General features: G+C 34.3%; 1 protein-coding gene across 1 annotated transcript in view; it reads left to right on the forward strand.

The window, feature by feature from the left end:
* Positions 1–22455, forward strand: part of RB1 (RB transcriptional corepressor 1) — a 186319-nt gene that overhangs the window by 45479 nt on the left and 118385 nt on the right. The window contains exons 3-6 of the mRNA XM_003270074.4: positions 3284–3399; positions 5771–5890; positions 8510–8548; positions 9629–9696. Of these exons, the coding sequence (XP_003270122.3) occupies positions 3284–3399; positions 5771–5890; positions 8510–8548; positions 9629–9696 (343 nt within the window). The remainder of the gene's footprint in view (positions 1–3283; positions 3400–5770; positions 5891–8509; positions 8549–9628; positions 9697–22455) is intronic.

Below are 22455 nucleotides of genomic sequence, written 5' to 3' on the forward strand. Positions count from 1 at the left end.
TTGATTGGCTGCACCCACTGTCCTGCACCCACTTTCTGACATGCCCTAGTGAGATGAACCTGGTACCTCAGTTGGAAATGCAGAAATCACCCATCTTCTGCATCACTCACGCTGGGAGCTGTAGACTGGAGCTGTTCCTATTCGGCCATCTTCTAGTCTTTAATTTTTCATCTGTATGATGAGAAGTGAATCCAATGACTTTTTTAGATTGAAAAATTTTGAATCAAACTCAACTAAAAATGAACAAAATATTTAAAACTACAATAATGAAGACATGATATTGGTGAAAAAAGACAAGTAAATCAATGGAACAGAACAGATAATGCAGAAGTAGACCCACACATATATATTATTATAAGTTCATTTTCTACAGAGATGCGAAGGTAATGGAGGAAGGATATTCTTCTCAATAAATAATGCTGGAGCAATTGGGTATCCAAATGCAGAAAATGAACTTCAATCCTTACCTCACACCATTTATAAAAACTAACCAGAAATGAAGCATAGACCTAAACTTCTAGAAAGTGACATAGGAGAAAGTCTTAATGAGCTTGGGTTAGGCAAAGATTTCATAGATACCTACCACTGAAAACATAACCCATAAAAGAAAAAAATGAATAAATTGAGCTTAATCAAAATTAAAAACTTCTGTTCCTTGGAATATACTTCTTATGGAAGTAAAAACACAAGCTGCATCAGAAATAAAGGTCACATTTTGCTCATAGGAAAGTTCTTCGGGCCCTTAAAAATCAGAACCTACTTGTGGAACATTTCACTTATGCATTTTATCATATCGGATTATCCTGTGTTTCATTGTTTTGACTACTAAATGTTCTAAGAAAATTCGCTGTTTTAAAAAAATGAATAAGAAACATACTAAATTTTAGCAACTTTCGCTTCATTTTTTAATCTTTAAGAGAGAGAGAGAGAGAAAAATAAAAGGCTGGAATTGATGAAAGGACATATATTGAGAGCAGTTATTGCCTGAGTGCAAAGAAGCAAACCAAAATGGTAAGAAATAAGCATAAAAATTTAAAAACTATGGTAGTTGGGGTTATTTATTAAAGAGACAAACAACCTTTGACATCTTATTAGTTCCCAAGGAATTGACCATATTAACATAAACACAAATACAGAAGTTGATTTTTGTTCATTTTATTAAAGTATATATTCTTAATTAGTCATGAAAACAGTGAAGCAGTATATACTTTGTATCTTCAGTTTCAGAAACAGTAAGTATGTAACATAGTTTCAAATCAGATTTATTGAGGTATAATTTACATACACAAAATATGCCAATTTTAAGTGCACAGTTCAATATGTTTTTTTTTTTTTTTTTTTTTGAGACGGAGTCTCGCTCTATCGCCCAGGCTGGAGTGCAATGGCGCAATCTCGGCTCACTGCAAGCTCCGCCTCCCGGGTTCACGCCATTCTCCTGCCTCAGCCTCTCCGAGTAGCTGGGACTACAGGCGCCCGCCACCACGCCCGGCTAATTTTTTGTATTTTTAGTAGGGACGGGGTTTCACTGTGGTCTCGATCTCCTGACCTCGTGATCCGCCCGCCTCGGCCTCCCAAAGTGCTGGGATTACAAGCGTGAGCCACCGCGCCCGGCCAGTTCAATATGTTTTAACAGACATGTTCACTCATATAATCACCACCATTAAGATATAGAACTTTTTGATCACTCCAGAAAGTTCTTTCATTCCCCTTTGCAGTCATTTCCCAACACCTCCCCTCTGTTCCGCAGGCAACTATGGATCTACTTTTTGACTTTAAAGATTGGTTTTGCCTTTTCTAGAATTTCATATGAAAGGAATTATGCAGTGCATCCTTTTAAGTCTGGCTTTTTCTCAGTGTAATAATTTTGAGATTTATCTATGTTGTTATATATATTAGGACATTTCCTTTTGATTGTCAAATAACATTCCATTGTAGGGATATACCCCAATTTATTTTTTCATACACTTCTTTTTTTTTTTTTTTTTTTTTTTTGGGTTGTTTGTAGTTTTTGGCCATTATGACTGAAGCTGCTATGAACATTCACATATAATGTTTTCATTTCTCTTGGGTATGAATATCTGGGAGTAGAATTGCTATGTGTTATGGAAAGTGCATGTTTAACTTTATAAGAACTTCCAAACTTGTTTTCCAAAATGATTGTGCCATTTTACATTTTTACCAGTGATATTTAAGTATTCCATTGCACTACATCCTCACTGACCCTTGATATTGTCAGTCTTTTACATTTTAACTATTCTAGTGGATGTATAATTGTAATTTAAGTTGTAAAATATTTACATCCCAAGTAGCTAAAATTAAGAAAAAGTTTAGAGTTGGATGGTGGTAAACCTTTAATTACCTGTAAAATTTGGTAATCTGGAACAACTCACTTATCCTAAAGCTTTTATATAATTGATATTTCAAAATAATGTAAAATTGTATTACATGCTTTTTAGCTCTATTGTAATCTCCAGTTAAGAGTAAGTAAATAGTTCCAACTATTTAATGAATATTAATTCGACATTTCTTTTGTTTCCACATTAATTTGACATTTCTTTTGTTTCCAGCTTAATATAATCCAAATTTTACCCATAAAATGTAATATTTAGGGGTGGTATATATTGTGGGGAAAAACGTGTTCTAAAGATAATGAAAAAGTACTCTAGTGATAATGATAGCTGTCAATCATTAAGAACTGACTGTGTACTGTATACTATGCCAAAGGCTTTATAAATATAATTTCATTTAATTCTTACAAAATGGGGTACATATTCTTATTTTGATTTTACAAAAAAGGCAGTTAAGGAACTGAAACATGAAATACAAGGTTAAAAATACTTGAATAAATAAATTGATAAAAGTAATGAATGAATAGAGCAAGGAAAGAATACGCGAATAAGAACATGGGCTTGTTTTTTTCAAACAAATTATATGTTATGGATTCTAAATCTCTTAACTTGTCTTCGATGACATTGGATTATTGAAAAATGAAACTATTTTGAGGAATTGACTGACCCCTAAAGTTTCCACTGTAACTTATTTAATTTTTTGATCTTTCTAGTACTTTTTTGCCTTATAATATAAAATTTGTATGTTTGTTATTAGTGTGAAATGAAATCCTTTCAAATATATGCCATCAGAAGGATGTGTTACAAATATACAGTATTACAAACATTTATTTTGTATGCTGAATAAGAAAAAATCAGTTATAATACAGTTTTAACATAGTATCCAGTGTGTGAATTATTTAATGAAATATTTTATCTTTATTTTTTGTTCCCAGGGAGGTTATATTCAAAAGAAAAAGGAACTGTGGGGAATCTGTATCTTTATTGCAGCAGTTGACCTAGATGAGATGCCGTTCACTTTTACTGAGCTACAGAAAAACATAGAAATCAGGTGAAGTTTCTTGTATAAATATAAGCCTCTGCCATAAAAGGAAACAAATTCTGGATTTTCCTCTCAATAGACTTTAGTGAATTAGTGAGAAATGCTAAAATAAAATAAAACGTAAAGAACTTGGACCAAATAGTGAACTGCCATTCTCTCATGGAGCCATTATGAAAGTGTATTTATGCTGTATTTCTTTAAAAGGTAGCAGTTTGTGTCCTGGAAAAATTTTCATTGTGTCTCTCACTATTCATGTGTAAGCTTTCTTGATTGTGGCTGTTAATAAAGTGAACAGAAAAGCGAAGATTTGTAAATAGGCTTGTTTTATATTAAAACATTTATATAAGTAGTTTGAGTTTATCTTAAAGGAATTTAGGTAAGATTTATTAAAGCCTAAGATTGTTTTAACATAGAGGATATTATAATTAAATGCTTCTTTTTTCAGATTATATATTGATTTGAACATGCTACAATACTTGAGCCAGTTAATTACTTAATAGGTGTTTGTTGTAGAGTTTATAGCCTCATAAGAAGAGTTTATTAATGTGTTTTCAATAATGTATGAATTTTATCTTCAGAAAGTATCCAGGACTTCCAGTCATTTTCTTTGCAACATATTTACAAAAATGCAACAGTATATATTTTTACCAAATAGGTAATTATGTTTCTCCTTGAACAAAGACATCTAGAATTAAACATAATTGATGTTTTATTTAAATGAGGTAGATTAAATTGTTGCATTTTTGAAATACTTTTTTGGCTATATCTAAATAAAATGTGGAAACAAAGGCCTTGTATATTCGTAAATATACAAAAAATAGAAATAACATAAATAGTTCATAGAGTCAATACCTGCAACACTACAGGCACTCACTGCTTCTCTCCCTTCCTTCTTTTCTTCCTTTAAGTTTCCCCTAGAAAAAAGGCTTTGTTGTAACAATTCAGTTTTCATGGTAATCTCAGGACAGATATTGCCATATACCTCAAAAAAACTGGAACTGAGAGTAGTTCTTTAATAAATGCTATTCCGAGGCTAATTTCTTTTTCTCTGGATATATCTGCACATTTGTTCCTTTCCCTTTTCTCTTCTAATCAACTTTCTGGTCTTCTATTCTTTGTCATTTCTACTCTTTCTTTATTTGCTTTTTCACATAGCTTGTCATGGCTCCGCCATTCCTTTCTGTGTCATAGGAACTTTAATAACCTTTTGGTTCCTCTGCTGATTAGCTGAAGCTTTTATTTCCCCAGTGTTCGATTGGTCCAGCCCATTTTTTTGAGTGAGGGCTATAACTCATTGGTTGCTGGACAGCCTATGGATGGGTCAAGTGACTATCTTTTGGTTCAGTTAGCTGCTTTGGTATAATTCCTTATACAAAATTCATGATTAGAAATTAGCATGTGAGATGTAGTTAATGATTGCTATCTTTAATATCCTATTGGAAAATGTATATATTGATGTTTCAAATAGGTTAATTTTTATGGAAAACAGTAACGAAGAGTGATTTAAAGTTATTATTTAAACTGCTTAAATTTTTAAAATCAACTTTCCTTTTCCAAAAATAATTCAATTCTAAAATCATTGGTGGGGCAAATAAAGTATGCATTTTGGTGTGCATCTCTGACAGGAGGGTGCCACAGGGCCCAGAGCAGGATGTTAGAGTCAAAGTAGGGTGAGGAGGGCATCCTTTGTGTGGGGGCAACCTGATGTGGCTGCTTTGTGTGCAGTGTCAGAGACTAAGCAGGGTGTGCAGGCAGCCAGTGCAGGGAGTCAGAGCACAAGTGAGGTGAGGAGGGCAGCCTGCTGTGGGGAATCAGAGCCCTACCATGGTGAGGAAGTGTCTATGCTAAGGGGTGGGGTAAGTCCAGAACTGGGAGTCAGTTCTGAGAAGAACAGAAAAGTGTCCACATGGGGGAGGGGGTGGCTTTGGAGATGGAAGATGGTTACTTACAGGGGGATTGAGTAAGTAAACTGAGGATGAATGGGTTCCAGGTTTCCCACTGTCAAAGAAGAGTTACAAATATAGAAAGGGAAACACTAAAATGAAGCATATGGTTTTATATTGGAATTGGATAAATGGATGTGAACTCATGTTTTTTAAAACACATAGACAGATACAGAATAAATATACGCATATCTCTTCTTGATCCTTCGTTTTCTTATATTCTCAATGATAAATAGATATAAGCATAGGTATATAGATAATAGAGGTGTAAGTTGAAGGCGAATTGATTTTGCAAAAAGTAATTCCTTCCAAAGGATATAGTAGTGATTTGATGTAGAGCTGATAATCTTTTGAGTTGAAATATCTATGATTTGAAAATGAAATAACACAAATTTTTAAGATTACTGATTTACTTTTTTCTATTCTTTCCTTTGTAGTGTCCATAAATTCTTTAACTTACTAAAAGAAATTGATACCAGCACCAAAGTTGATAATGCTATGTCAAGACTGTTGAAGAAGTATGATGTATTGTTTGCACTCTTCAGCAAATTGGAAAGGTAAAGTAAACATTTCATTAGGGTTACACTCTGATTTTTTATGTCATTGTTCATAATTAGATTCTGGAAATTATTTAACACATTTAGTAAAGTTAGTAAGTATTACTTCTTAGACTTGTCCCTTTTAATGTTAGCTCATTAATTCTTAGCTTTCTTATTTATCCAGTAATATGCATTCTGAATGCTTCCTGGAAAATTAACCGTTTTATTATCCTTTCCTGTCTTCCATTTGTTTTCGAAAACTTTAAGCTTATCTCCCATTTTAGCCTTCTTTGCCAGAAAACTTCTAGTTCTGAATAGAATGGTGACATAAATTTAAACTTCTTCCTAATAGTGTTATTTAGTTTGGAATGAGAAAACACTGGCAATGGATGGTGAATATGACCTATACTATGAAGTAATGATTTGTATTCCCAATGGTGGCTTAGAGGACTTTTTCCATTACAGTTCAAGTAGGAGCATAATTAATATGCTTCGGTTAAGTGTTTTCTATACTTTTCATCAAAACTGTAGTCCCCTACCCCAAATGTTTCAGCCCTTAATTTGGCATATGTCTGTTATCGTGTTTGTTTTGAGGCTCATTTCATTTGCAGTTAAGAGAATATGAAAGTTACTGTGTTAGCTAAATAAGCAATTGTGTAATAGCATGGTAAAGGGAGAAGGGTAAAAGAGGCATGGCCCTATTCTGGAAAGAATGAGGACGGAGATAGAGGTGGAAAGAAGCATCTCCTTAGGAGGATGCTTCTATTTTCTCCCCCTTTTTCTTTTTTGATCACTAAAACTTCACAACTGTGGTAGAGGATGAGAAAAATTAGAGAAAAAACTCAAAGGCCTAGGGCTTTTGAAGGACTGTCTTTTCTTGCCCCTGGTTTTAATTGTAATATGGTAGCATTGGCCATCTTTTTTTTTTTTTTTTTTTTTTTTTTTGGTCTTTTCTTGACGAGAATAGAAGCTTTTTGCACAAGAAAAAGGGGAATTTTAAATTATTAATGGAGATAAATTATCTAACTAATTTGCATAACAAACATGAACTAATTATAGAATACTTGGAAAACACAGAAAGGCATAAATAAAATATGAATCGACCAAAATGTCAACAGTGGAGAGAATCACTTTTCATATTTTAGAATGTTTCTTTCCTTTGGGTATTGTTTCACATTGAGTAGAATATTATATATGTGTGTGTGTGTGTGTGTGTGTGTTTGGCTTTTAAAATTTACCTAATTGTGACTTTCTAAATTTTTTTCTATTCTTTAAACTTGTTTACAACCTTTCAATTCATATCTGGTAGCTTATTTTAATATGATCCTAAATACAACGTTGCTCTAGAGTTTTTTTTGGTACAATATTATTTAGACCCCTGAAAAACTAGAAACAACTGTATATTCACAACTGAAGTTAAACAATAAATATTAAACATATCTAAACATAAAATGTTATAAATATAAAATAAAATGTGATAAAGAATAATGGCAATATTGGAAAGTGTTTCTAATGTTAAACAAATGAAGCAGGATATATACTGATTATGACTATGTGTAAGGAAGAAACCTAGACAACTAATGCATAGAATGAAATGACTGGAGAGAAGTTTACCACAATGTTAACCCAAGTTTTATATGAGTAACTTACACTTGTAAGGAGGATGTATTACCGCTCTAGTAAACAAAGCAAGCAAAAACTTCTTTAAGCCAACTTTAATGAGTATTCTATATATATAAGTACTTTAAGATCTATAATCATCAGGGTTTTTTTTTCTAGGTATAGAATTTGGGGACTCATTGGTAGGAGTGATTTGGGGTACAGTTCTGATTTTTTTTTCCTGCTATAGTAATTTTGACTGGATGCTTCCAAGTCGTTTGTTCTGCTGTCTGAGATAAGGAATCTGCTTGGATATTTGTTTCTGTTGTAAGAAGCAGAAATTACATAGTGGACAAAGCATTACATTGTATATGTTTAAGGGTGAAAGGTAACTATAGTGGTGATTTTGGTCAGAGAAAAAACCATAGAAAGCAATGTCCAAATAGGGTTTATAGGAAAAATAGAAATTCACCAAGCAAAATGAGTGGGAACGGGAGCGAGCATCTTAGAGATTAGCATGTGTACAAAGCCAAAGCAGTGATATCAGGATGTACTTTGATATTGCTAATGGCTGAAAGGTAGGAAGGGGTCAGATTGGTAGTAATCTTGGACTTTGCCCAGCAGGCAGTGGAAACTCCTTGCATGATTTTAAACTAGGGAGTAACAGTCGGATTTGGCCTCAAAAGACCACTCAGGACTTTGTAAAAGGGATTTAAAATTTTTATTGACAAATCATATGAGATAATTTAGAGTAAAGAGTAAACTTTACTAACCTTAGGTGGATCAGCTGGGTTTTTTCTATCTTATTTATACCTTTTTTTTGAAGAGTAATTGAGAGAATTAACTGTAATTATATATTACAATGATGTGAGATGTCATAAATTGGGAAAATCTACTTGAACTTTGTTTTATAATGCTGTACATTTTTTGTTTTTAAAATGTATACTTCTTAAAAGAAGATGAATAAAGCATGAGAAAACTACTATGACTTCTAAATTATGAAAAAATGTTAAAAAGTCATAATGTTTTTCTTTTTAGGACATGTGAACTTATATATTTGACACAACCCAGCAGTTCGTAAGTAGTTCACAGAATGTTATTTTTCACTTAAAAAAAAAGATTTTTATAGAATAATCTCAAACATCTTGATAATTAGGGTTAGTTTGATCGATTATAGCAGGCTACTTCATAAATTAAGCCCGTAGATTTAAGTCCTGTGTAGATTATTTATCTTCTCACAAAGAAAATAGTATAAAATACATGCCTTGTGCTACAAGGAAGAACTAATAAGGTGGAATTGATTCAGGACAACATATCACCAACTCTGAGAAAAATGCAAATTCATTGACTAAATCTTTATTGAGGGTCTGTTACAGGCACTTTATTAACTAATAATCAGCATAATTTCTGTGTGAGAATAAATGTAAAAATCTGTATTAAAATTTCCAAATGATTATTTTAAATGTATAATGCATGCTCTAACAGTATGCCCATGAAGAGCTCCAGAGTTTTTTCTTGGAAACAGAATGAGTAGTGCATGAGATTTTCTGCCTCGTTGGAGTAGTATTGAAGATAATTAATATAAAGGGAAATTGTATATTTACTGATCAATTGATATCAATCTATTAATTCCAACAAGTGAATGTCTATGGAAAGATTATCAAGGCAAAGTGTTAAATTGGCAAACTAAAGTCATCCAAACCATCATTTTTCTGCTCACAGTGTTGATAATTAATCAGAAAAAACAGCAAAAAATATTAAGGTAATTTGAAACAAAGTATATTATAGCATACTATGTCTTTTATATATTTTTATATTAGAATTGAAATATTCAGTATTTCTTTTACAAAATTTTTCTCTCAAAATGTATACTTTTTTTCTTAATTTTTTTTTTTTCAGCTTCTCATGGTCAAGAATGTGTACTGTTCTGTGGGCTAAATACCATATCTTAGAATTATAAGACATAGAAACATTAAATGAATAGAGATAAACTCAGGTGTAAATTACACACTTAAAATGGACTGCATTCTATTATGCATTTAACTAAGGTCTTTTTTTTTAAAATGCACAACAAGAAACACCCAAAAGATATATCTGGAAAACTTTCTTTCAGTGATACATTTTTCCTGTTTTTTTTTTCTGCTATTTGTTTAATAGGATATCTACTGAAATAAATTCTGCATTGGTGCTAAAAGTTTCTTGGATCACATTTTTATTAGCTAAAGGTAAGTTCATTATATTTATTAAATGCTAATATTTCAAATGTAATAATTAAATTGGCATTCCTTTGGACTAAATTCCCCAATTTTTATTGAGTAATGTACTCCTCCCTCATTCTCTGCATGGCTTATTAACTGTTAGCAAGTTCTTATAATTCTGGTACTAGAAACAACCTTGGAAATGCTTTATTTCATTTATGTTTCTAATATTCCATCTTTCCTCCCTTTCTTTTTTTTGAAGAATAATGATGTTACTGTTTTCATAAAAATGATATTTTGCTCATGATAAATAACTCAAATAAAATAATTTTGGTCACGAAAGCACAAAGAAAAATTACCTAAAATCCACCCAGGGATAATCGGCATTAAAATTACATAATTGGGATGCAGTTAAGCTATAGAGTTTTTATTATTTTTGTTTGTTTATGCAAACAGTGTTAACTTGTTATCAGTTAAAATAATGGGTTATAAGATAGGATTTGCAAGCCTCATAGTAACTTCAAACCAAAAAACATACAATGTAGACATGAAAAATAAAAAGCAAGAAACTAAAGCATATCATCAGAGAAAATTACTTTCACTAAAGGAAGACAGGAAGGAAAGAAAGAAGGAAGAGAAGACCACAAAACAACCAGAAAACAAATAACAAAATGGCATGAGTAAGTCCTTACTTACCAATAATAACATTGAACGTAAATGGACTAAAGTCTCCAATTAAAAGACACAGACTGGTTGAATGATGGAAAAACAAGACCCATTTGATCTGTTTCGTACAAGAAACACACTTTGCCTATAGAGACACATACTGACTGAAAATAAAGGGATGGAAAAATATATTCCATGCCCACAGAAACCAAAATAAGAGCAGGGGTCACTATACTTATATGAGACAAAGTAGATTTCAAGAACAAAACTATAAGGACAAAGAAGGTCATTATATAATGATAAAGGGGTCATTTCAGCAAGAGGATATAACAGTGTTAAATATTTATGCAACTAATACTGGAGCACCCAGATTAAAGCAAATATTATTAGAGCTAAAGAGAGACATAGGCCCCAATACAATAGAAATAGCTGGAGACTTCAACACCCCACTTTCAGCATTGGACAGATCTTCCAGACAGAAAATCAACAAAGAAACATCAGACTTAATCTGCACTACATAGACCATATGAATCTAATAGATATTTAAAGAACATTTCATCCAAGAATATACATTCTTCTTCTCTGCATATTAATCATTCTGAAGGATAGACCATGTGTTAGGCTTAAAACATTAAAAAAGCATGAAATAATATCATGCATATTCTCTGATCACAATAGAATAAAACTAGAAATTAGTAACAAGGCATTTTGGAAACTGTAGAGATACATGGAAATTAAACAATATGCTCCTGAATGACCAGGGGTCAATGAAGAAATTAAGAGGGAAATTAAAAAATTTTTGGAAACAAATGATAATGGAAACATAACAAACCAAAACTTATGGGATACAGTAAAAGCAGTACAGAGGGAAGTTTATAGCTGTAAGTGCCTACATCACAAAAGAGGAAAACATCTTTTTTTAAAAAAACTTTTAGGTTCGGGGGTACATGTGATGGTTTGTTACATAGGTAAACTTGTGTCACAGGGGTTTGTTGTACAGCTTATTTCATCACCCGGGAATTAAGCCCAGTATCCAATAGCTATTTTTTCTGTTTCTCTCCCTCCTCCCACTTTCCACCTTCAAGTAGACCCCAGTGCCTGTTGTTTCCATCTTTGTGTTCTTAAGTTTTCATCATTTAGCTCCCACTTATAAGTGAGGCCATGCAGTATTTAGTTTTTTGTTCCTGCATTAGTTTGCTAAGGATAATAGCCTCCAGCTCCATCCATGTTCCTGTGAAGGACATGATCTCATTCTTTTTTATGGGCTGCATAGAATTCCATGGTATATATGTACCACATTTTCTTCATCCATTCTGTCATTGATGAGAATTTAGATTGATTCCATGTCTTTGCTATTGTGGATAGTGCTGCAGTGAAGATTCACGTGCTTGTGTCTTTATGGTAGAATGATTTCTATTCCTTTGGGTATGTACTCAGTAATGGGATTGCTGGGTCCAAGGGTAGTTCTGCTTTTAGCTCTTTGCAGAATCGTCAGACTGCTTTCTACAATGTTTGAACTAATTTACACTCCCACCAAGAGTGTGTAAGTGTTCTCTTTTCTTTGCAACCTCACCAGTATCTGTTATTTTTTGACTTATTAGTAATAGCCATTCTGACTGGTGTGAGATGGTATCTCATTGTGGTTTTGATTTGCATTTCTCTAATGATCAGTGATATGTAGCTTTTTTTTCATATGCTTATTGGCTGCATATATGCCTTCTTTTGAAAAGTGTCTGTTCATGTGCCTTGCCCACTTTTTAATGGGGTTGGTTTTTTTTCTCTTGTAAATTTGTCTAAGTTCCTTATAGATGCTGGATATTAGACCTTTGTCAGATGCATAGTTTGCAAAATTTTTCTCCCATTCTGTAGGTTGTTCATTTACTCTGTTGATTGTTTCTTTTGCTGTGCAGAAGCTCTTGAGTTTAATTCGATCCCACTTGTCAATTTTTGATATTGTTGTGATTGCTTTTGGTGTCTTTATCATGAAGTCTTTGCCCGTTCCTATGTCCAGGATCTTTTTTTTTTTTTTTTTTTTTGAGACAGAGTCTCACTCTGTTGCCCAGGCTAGAGTGCAGTGGCACAATCTCAGCTCACTGCAACCTCTGCCTCCCAGGTTTAAGTGATTATCTTGCCTCAGTCTCCTGAGTAACTGGGACTACAGGTGTGCACCACCATGCCCGGCTAATTTTTGTATTTTTACTAGAGATGGGATTTTACTATGTTGGCCAGGCTGGTCTTGAACTCCCGACCTCAGGTGATCCATGTACCTCAGCCTCCCAAAGTGCTGGGATTACAGGAATGAGCCACCACACCTGGCCTGGCCATCTTTAATCCATCTTGAGTTGATTTTTGTATATGGTGTAAGGAATGGGTCCAGCTTCAATCTTCTGCATATGGCTAGCCACTTATCCTAGCACCAGTTATTGAAATGGGAGTCTTTGCCCCATTGCTTGCTTTCGTCAGCTTTGTCAAAAAGATCAGCTGGTCCTAGGTGTGCAGCCTTATTTCTGGGTGCTCTATTCTGTTCCATTGGTCTACACTATTCTGAAAAAAAGTGCCTGTTTTTGTACTAGTAACATGCTGTTTTGGTTACTGTAGCCCTGTAGTATAGTTTGAAGTTGGATAGTGTGATGCCTCCAGCTTTGTTCTTTTTGCTGAGGATTGCCTTGGCTATTCGGGCTCTTTTTTGGTTCCAGTTGAATTTTAAAATAGTTTTTTTAAATTTATGTGAAGAATGTCATTGGTAGTTTGATAGGAATAGCCTTGAATCTGTAAATTTTTTTGGGCAGTGTGGCCATTTTAATGACATTGATTCTTCCTATCCATGAGCATGGGATGTTTTTCCATGTGTTTGTATCATCTCTGATTTCTTTGAGCAGTGTTTTGAAATTCTTGTTGTAGAGAGCTTTCATCTCCCTGGTTAGTCGTATTCCTATGTATTCTTTTTGTGGCAATTTTTAATGGGATTGCCTTTCTGATTTGGCTCTCAGCTTGGCTCTTGTTGGTGTTTAGAAATACTAGTGATTTTTATACATTGATTTTGTATCCTGAAACTTTGCTGAAGTTGTTGATCAGCTGAAGGAGGTTTTCGGCTCTAAAACTATAGGGTTTTCTAGGTACAGAATCCTGTCATCTGCCACAGAGATAGTTTGACTCCTTCTCTTCCTATATGGATGCCCTTCATTTCTTTCTCTCACCTGATTGCTCTGATTAGGACTTCCAATACTTTGTTGAATAGGAGTGGTGAAAAAGGGCATCCTTGTCTTGTGCCAGTTTTCAAAGGGAATGCTTCAAGCTTCTGCCCATTCAGTATGACATTGGCTGTGGGTTAGTTATAGGTCAAAAAAAGAGGAAAAACTCAAATAAGCAATCTAACATTGTATCTTAAAGAAGTACAAAAATAAGAGCAAATCAAACCCAAAATTAGTAGAAGAAAAGAAAGATCAGAGCAGAAATACATGAAATTGCAATAAAAAAATTGCAAAAGATCAATGAAACAAAGTGTTTTTTTAAAAAGTTAAACAAAATTGACAAGCCTTTAGCTAGATTAACTAAGGAAAAAAGAGAGAAGATACAAATAAAATCAGAAATGAAAAAGGAGACATTACAACTGATACTGCAGAAACGAAAAGTATCATTAGTGGCTTCTATAAGCAACTATATGCCAATAAACTGGAAAATATGGAAGAAATGGGCAAATCCCTAGACATGTACAACTTACCAAGATTGAACCAGGAAGAAATCCAAAACCTGAACAGACCAATAACAGGTAATGAGATTGAAGCCATAATAAAGTCTCCTAGTAAAGAAAAGCCTGGGACCTGATGGCTTCACTGCTGAATTGTACCAAACATTTAAAGAAGAACTAATACCAATCCTACTTACAGTATTCTGAAAAATAGAGTAGGAAGAAATACTTCCAAACTCATTCTACAAGGCCTGTATTACCCTGATACCAAAACCAGGTAAAGACACATTAAAAAAAGAAAATAGGCCAGTATTTCTGAGGAATATTGATACAGAAATCTTCAACAAAACACTAGCAAACTGAACTCAATAATACATTAGATAGATCATTCATTATGTCACAGTGGGATTTATCCCTGCAATGCAAGGATGGTTCAACATACACAAATCAATGTGGTATGTCAGTCATATCAACAGAATGAAGGACAAAAATCATATGATCATTTCAATTGATGCTGAAAAAGCACTTGATAAAATTCAGCATCCCTTCATGACCAAAACCCTAAAAAAACTGAGGATAGAAGGAACATACCTTAATGTAATAAAAATCATATAAAACAGACCCACAGCTAGTATAATACTTAATGGGGAAAAACTGAAAGCCTTTCCTCTAAGATCTAGAACATGACGAGGATGTCCACTGTCATCACTGTTATTCAGCATAGTACTGGAAGTCCTAGATAGAGTAGTCAGACAAAAGATATAAAGGGAATCCAGATTGGAAAGGAAGAAGTCAAGTTATCCTTGTTTGCAGCTGATACAATCTTATATTTGGAAGAACCTAAAGACTCCACAAGAAAACTATTAGAACTAATAAACAAGTTCAGTAAAGTTGAAAGATAGAAAATCAACATACAACAATCAGTAGTGTTTCTGTATGCCAACAGTGAATAATGTGAAAAAGCAATTTAAAAAGTAATCCTATTTACAATAGCCACACATAAAATAAAATGCCTAGGAATTAACTACAGAAGTGAAAGATCTCTATAATGAAAACCATAGAATACTGATGAAAGAAATTGAAAAGCACACCAAAAAAATGGAAAAAATATTTTATGTTGTTCATAGATTGGAAGAATTAATATTGTTAAAATGTCCATACTACCCAAAGCAATCTGTAGATTCAATGCAATTCCTATCAAAATACCAATGACATTCTTCACAGAAATAGAAAAAACAGTCCTAAAATTTATATGGAACTACAAAAGACCCAGAATAGTGAAAGCTATCCTAAGCAAAAAGGTGACATTGCTTGACTTCAAATTATACTACAGAACTATAGTAACCAAAACAGCATGGTACTGGCATAACAGCAGACACATAGACCAATGGAACAGAACAGAGAGCTCAGAAACAAATCCACACACCTACAGTGAACTCATTTTTGACAGTGGCCAAGAACATATGCTGGGGAAAAGACAGTCTCTTCAATAAATGGTGCTGGGAAAACTGGATATCCATATGCAGAAGAATGAAACTAGACCCCTATCTGTCACCATATACAAAAATCAAAATGATTAAGGACTTAAATCTAAGACCTCAAACTATGAAACTACTATAAGAAAACATTGGGGAAAATCTCTGGGACATTGGTCTGGGCAAAAATTTCTTGAGCAATACCTCACAAACACAGGCAACCAAAGCAAAAATGGACAAACGAGATCACATCAAGTTAAAAAGCTTCTATGCAGCAAAGGATACAATGAATGAAGTGAAGAGACAACCCACAGAATGGAAAAAATATTTGCAAACTACCCCTCTGACAAGCAATTAATAACCAGAATATATCAGGGACTCAACTCTATGGGAAAAAATCTAATAATCTGACCAAAACATTGGCAAAAGAGTTGAATACACATTTCTCAAAAAAAGACATACAAATGACAAACAGGCATATGGAAAGGTGCTCAACACCAGTGACCATCAGAAAAATGCAAATCAAAACTACAATGAGATATCTATCTCACTGCAGTTAAAATGGCTGATATTCAAAAGACAGGTAATAACAAATGCTGGCTAGGATGTGGAGAAAAGAGAACCCCTGTACACTGTTGGTGGGAATGTAAATTAGTACAACTACTATGGAGAACAGTTTGGAGGTTTCTCAAAAAAATTAAAAATTGAGCTACCATATTATCCAACAATCCCACTGCCGGGTATATACCCAATGAAAGGAAGTCAGTATATCAAAGAGGTATCTGCACTCCTATGTTTGTTGCCACACTGTTTATAATAGCTAAGATTTGAAAGCAACCTAAGTGTCCATCAACAGATGAACGGATAAAGAAAATATGGTACATATACACAATGGAGTACTATTCAGCCATGAAAAAGAACAAGATCTAGTCATTTGTGACAACATAGATGGACCTGGAGATCATTACGTTAAATGAAATAAGCCAGGTACAGGAAGACAAACATCACATATTCTCATTTATTTGTGAGATCTAAAAATCAAATCTGAACTCATGGACCTAGAGAGTAGAAGGATGGTTACCAGAGGCTGGGAAGGGTGGTGGAGGTTTGGGAGAGATGAGGATGGTTAATGGGTCCACAAACATAGAAAAAATGAATAAGACTTGTTTGATAGCACAACAGGGTGACTTTAGTCAATAATACCTTAATTGTACATTTTAAAATAAAGAGTGTAATTGGATTGTTTGTAACTCAGAGGATAAATGCTTGAGGAGATGGATACCCCGTTCTCCATAATGTGCTTATTTCACATTGCATGCCTGTATCAAAACATCGCACATAACCCATAAATATATGTACTATGTACCCACAAAAATTAAAATTTAAAAAATTATGTAATTGTCATTCCAGCTATATCTTCATATATACATTTTGACTAAAAAGATGGGTAGTTGAGTGCATTCATGAATATAATTTTCTAAAACTAGGTTCATATTACAGTGCTACCTTTATTTTTTATTTTTTATTTTTTGAAAAATTTTTTTTTTATTATTATACTTTAGGTTTTAGGGTACATGTGCACAATGTGCGGGTTTGTTACATATGTATCCATGTGCCATGTTGTTTTGCTGCACCCATTAACTCATCATTTAGCATTAGGTATATCTCCTAATGCTGTCCCTCCCCCCTCCCCCCACCCCACAACAGTCCCCAGAGTGTGATGTTCCCCTTCCTGTGTCCATGAGTTCTCATTGTTCAATTCCCACCTATGAGTGAGGACATGCAGTGTTTGGTTGTTTGTCCTTGCAATAGTTTGCTGAGAATGATGTTTTCCAGTTTCATCCATGTCCCTACAAAGGACATGAACTCATCATTTTTTATGGCTACATAGTATTCCATGGTGTATATGTGCCACATTTTCTTAATCCAGTCTATCATTGTTGGACATTTGGGTTGGTTCCAAGTCTTTGCCTTTGTGAATAGTGCCACAATAAACATACGTGTGCATGTGTCTTTATAGCAGCATGATTTATAGTCCTTTGGGTATATACCCAGTAATGAGATGGCTGGGTCAAATGGTATTTCTAGTTCTAGATCCCTGAGGAATCGCCATACTGACTTCCACAATGGTTGAACTAGTTTACAGTCCCACCAGCAGTGTAAAAGTGTTCCTATTTCTCCACATCCGCTCCAGCACCTGTTGTTTCCTGACTTTTTAATGATGGCCATTCTAACTGGTGTGAGATGATATCTCATTGTGGTTTTGATTTGCATTTCTCTGATGGCCAGTGATGATGAGCATTTTTTCATGTGTCTTTTGGGTGCATAAATGTCTTCTTTTGGGAAGTGTCTGTTCATGTCCTTTGCCCACTTTTTGATGGGGTTGTTTTTTTCTTGTAAATTTGTTTGAGTTTATTGTAGATTCTGGATATTAGCCCTTTGTCAGATGAGTAGGTTGCAAAAATTTTCTCCGATTCTGTAGGTTGCCTGTTCACTCCGATGGTAGTTTCTTTTGCTGTGCAGAAGCTCTTTAGTTTAATTAGATCCCATTTGTCAATTTTGGCTTTTGTTGCCATTGCTTTTGGTGTTTTAGTCATTAAGTCCTTGCCCACGCCTATGTCCTGAATGGTATTGCCTAGGTTTTCTTGTAGGGTTTTAATGGTTTTAGGTCTAACATTTAAGTCTTTAATCCATCTTGAATTAATTTTTGTATAAGGTGTAAGGAAGGGATCCAGTTTCAGCTTTCTACTTATGGCTAGGCAGTTTTCCCAGCACCATTTATTAAATAGGGAATCCTTTCCCCATTGCTTGTTTTTGTCAGGTTTGTCAAAGATCAGATAGTTGTAGATATGCGGCATTATTTCTGAGGGCTCTGTTCTGTTTCATTGATCTATGTCTCTGTTGTGGTACCAGTACCATGCTGTTTTGGTTACTGTAGCCTTGTATTATAGTTTGAAGTCAGGTAGTGTGATGCCTCCAGCTTTGTTCTTTTGGCTTAGGATTGACTTGGCGATGCTGGCTCTTTTTTGGTTCCATATGAACTTTAAAGTAGTTTTTCCAATTCTGTGAAGAAAGTCATTGGTAGCTTGATGGGGATGGCATTGAATCTATAAATTACCTTGGGCAGTATGGCCATTTTCATGATATTGATTCTTCCAACCCATGAGCATGGAATGTTCTTCCATTTGTTTGTATCCTCTTTTATTTCATTGAGCAGTGGTTTGTAGTTCTCCTTGAAGAGGTCCTTCACATCCCTTGTAAGTTGGATTCCTAGGTATTTTATTCTCTTTGAAGCAATTGTGAATGGGAGTTCACTCATGATTTTGCTCTCTGTTTGTCTGTGATTGGTGTACAAGAATGCTTGTGATTTTTGTACATTGATTTTGTATCCTGAGACTTTGCTGAAGTTGCTAATCAGCTTAAGGAGATTTTGGGCTGAGACAATGGGGTTTTCTAGATATACAATCATGTCATCTGCAAACAGGGACAATTTGACTTCCTCTTTTCCTAATTGAATACCCTTTATTACCTTCTCCTGCCTGATTGTCCTGGCCAGAACTTCCAGCACTATGTTGAATAGGAGTGGTGAGAGAGGGCATCCCTGTCTTGTGCCAGTTTTCAAAGGGAATGCTTCCAGTTTTTGCCCATTCAGTATGATATTGGCTGTGGGTTTGTCATAGATAGCTCTTATTATTTTGAGATACGTCCCATCAATACCTAATTGATTGAGAGTTTTTAGCATGAAGGTTGTTGAATTTTGTCAAAGGCCTTTTCTGCATCTATTGAGATAATCATGTGGTTTTTCTCTTTGGTTCTGTTTATATGCTGGATTACATTTATTGATTTGCATATGTTGAACCAGCCTTGCATCCCAGGGATGAAGCCCACTTGATCATGGTGTATAAGCTTTTTGATGTGCTGCTGGATTCGGTTTGCCAGTATTTTATTGAGGATTTTTGCATCAATGTTCATCAAGGATATTGGTCTAAAATTCTCTTTTTTGGTTATGTCTCTGCCAGGCTTTGGTATCAGGATGATGCTGGCCTCATAAAATGTGTTAGGGGGGATTCCCTCTTTTTCTATCGATTGGAATAGTTTCAGAAGGAATGGTACCAGTTCCTCCTTGTACCTCTGGTAGAATTCGGCTGTGAATCCATCAGGTCCTGTACTCTTTTTGATTGGTAGGCTATCCAGGAATTGAACTCAGCTCTGCACAAAGTGGACCTAATAGACATCTACAGAACTCTCCACCCCAAATCAACAGAATATGCATTTTTTTGAGCACCACACCACACCTATTCCAAAATTGACCACATAGTTGGAAGTAAAGCTCTCCTCAGCAAATGTAAAAGAACAGAAATTATAACAAACTGTCTCTTAGACCACAGTGCAATCAAACTAGAACTCAGGATTAAGAAACTCACTCAAAACCGCTCAACTACATGGAAACTGAACAACCTGCTCCTGAATGACTATTGGGTACATAATGAAATGAAGGCAGAAATAAAGATGTTCTTTGAAACCAACGAGAACAAAGACACAACATACCAGAATCTCTGGGACACGTTCAAAGCAGTGTGTAGAGGGAAATTTATAGCACTAAATGCCCACAAGAGAAAGCAGGAAAGATCCAAAATTGACACCCTAACTTCACAATTAAAAGAACTAGAAAAGCAAGAGCAAACACATTCAAAAGCTAGCAGAAGGCTAGAAATATCTAAAATCAGAGCAGAACTGAAGGAAATAGAGACACAAAAAACCCTTCAAAAAACCAATGAATCCAGGAGCTGGTTTTTTGAAAAGATCAACAAAATTGATAGACTGCTAGCAAGACTAATAAAGAAGAAAAGAGAGAAGAATCAAATAGATGCAATAAAAAATGAAAAAGGGGATATCACCACCAATCCCACAGAAATACGATCTACCATCAGAGAATACTACAAACACCTCTATGCAAATAAACTAGAAAATCTAGAAGAAATGGATAAATTCCTCGACAAATACACCCTCCCAAGACTAAACCAGGAAGAAGTTGAATCTCTGAATAGACCAGTAACAGGCTCTGAAATTGTGACAGTGCTACCTTTAAAATATAAAATTAATTTCACTGAAATTTTATAGAAGAAAATAGAGAAGTGGAAGGAATTGCTTAAATTTAGAGAAGTATTTTGTCACTTTAAGTGATATTATTTCTAAAATTATTTCTCCAAGATTAGGAAAAAGTGTGAAACAATTAAGAGGCTGCAATCTTTATTTTATTTAAGTTTCTGTTTTTATTTAAAGCAACATACATTAATCTGGTTTGAAGAAGGTTACTATCCTCACTCTTCCTGGTGCCTCCCCCTCTCCATTTTCAGATTAGTCCATTTTATTGTTATGACATTATCAAGTATTATAACATTTAAATTCTATTTTGTCATTATAATTATTGCATTTGGTTAGTCTCAGTTCTGTATTTAAATGGATTCTAAGGTTATCGTAACTCCTGTATCATAGTTTCTCTATTTCTCAGTTCTTTATTTTTATTCATCTCTTAGCTGGCTGTGTTTTACAATCAGCAAGTTTTTAAAAATATGCTTTTTGGTTCCATGTTCTTTATGTTTGACATGTTTATGAATCATGTCTATAGCTTTTATACTTGAAGGACAGCTTTGTCATGTATTCTATTCTTGTGTCATATTTTGTTTCCCTAAGGACAATATTTTCTGGCATTGAACATTGCTGTTGAGAAAGCTGAGACTAGCGTAATTCCGCTCCTTATTTACTTCCTGAAGAATTTTTTTTTAATTTGAGGTTTAATACCTTAACCAGGATAATATTTCTTGATTTTGTTATTCTGTATTAGCTTTTTTTTTTTTGAACACCATATCCCTTTTTAAACTGATGGTTCTGCTGTTCATTTTAGAAAATCTTAACATACTCTATTTAAAAATATTCTATTCAGCTAGGTTGTTCTATACCATTGTATTTTGGGAACATTTACTTATGTTGGATTGCTTTTATTATCCCTATTTATTGTCTTCTCTCATATTATTCTGAATTTTTAAATCTTTTTCTTACGTATTGGCTGTTTTTATCTCAAGCATTTTTTCCATTTTGAGCTAAACTATTTTTGTAATGGTGTTATTTGGTCCTCAGCTTTTTTCTTAGCTTGTCTAGTTCCTTGCTTTTATATAATTTGTTCATTAATTTCTTTTTTATGATACATTTTATTGAATTGGATTTGTAATAGATGAATTATTCAATAATATGTATTTGGATCACTAAACAAATATATTGAGAATAGCAAATGGAGTTTAACCCTCCTGCTAACCCAGATCAGTTGCTAGTGGCTTCCCGGCCCATGCTAAGAAGGACTCTAGATGAGCATCAGGTCTCCACAGGGAGGGGTACACTTAGTGATGTGATGGCTGCCATGTAAAAGCTATGAGGTGGTGATGGTGATGCTACCCTCTTATCTCAGAGGCACGTTTACATTTCATATAGTACATTACAGGTGACTAAAGTTCATGGTTGTGCATCAGAGAGGGTAAGATGATGATCAGGAGAAGCTTCAATATTACCATTTATTTATTGATTCAACAGCTAGTTATTTATTAGAATTAACAATATCTCAAGCATGATATTAGGTGCTAGGTTAAAGTGGTGGAAGATATATATGGTCCTGGCTCAGCTAGAACTTACAGTCAAGTAAGGGAGATAGACATTAAATGAACAATCACAGAAATACTTAACTACATTTGCGATAAGGAATGTAAAGGGAAAGTGTAATCCCCAATGGATTCTTCCTGCTGGCTGCACAGACAAAATCAATCCACCAAGATTGTGGCATTGCAGTAGAGAGAGTTTAATTGACCACTAGGCTGACCCATGTGGGAGAACTGGAGTTATCACTCAAATCAGCCTCAGCTGGTTAAGTTCTTAGTGCAAGAACTCATAGGGCATTTTCTTCTTTTA

Source organism: Nomascus leucogenys, chromosome 5 (assembly GCF_006542625.1).
Source record: "Nomascus leucogenys isolate Asia chromosome 5, Asia_NLE_v1, whole genome shotgun sequence".
Lineage (NCBI taxonomy): Eukaryota > Metazoa > Chordata > Mammalia > Primates > Hylobatidae > Nomascus > Nomascus leucogenys.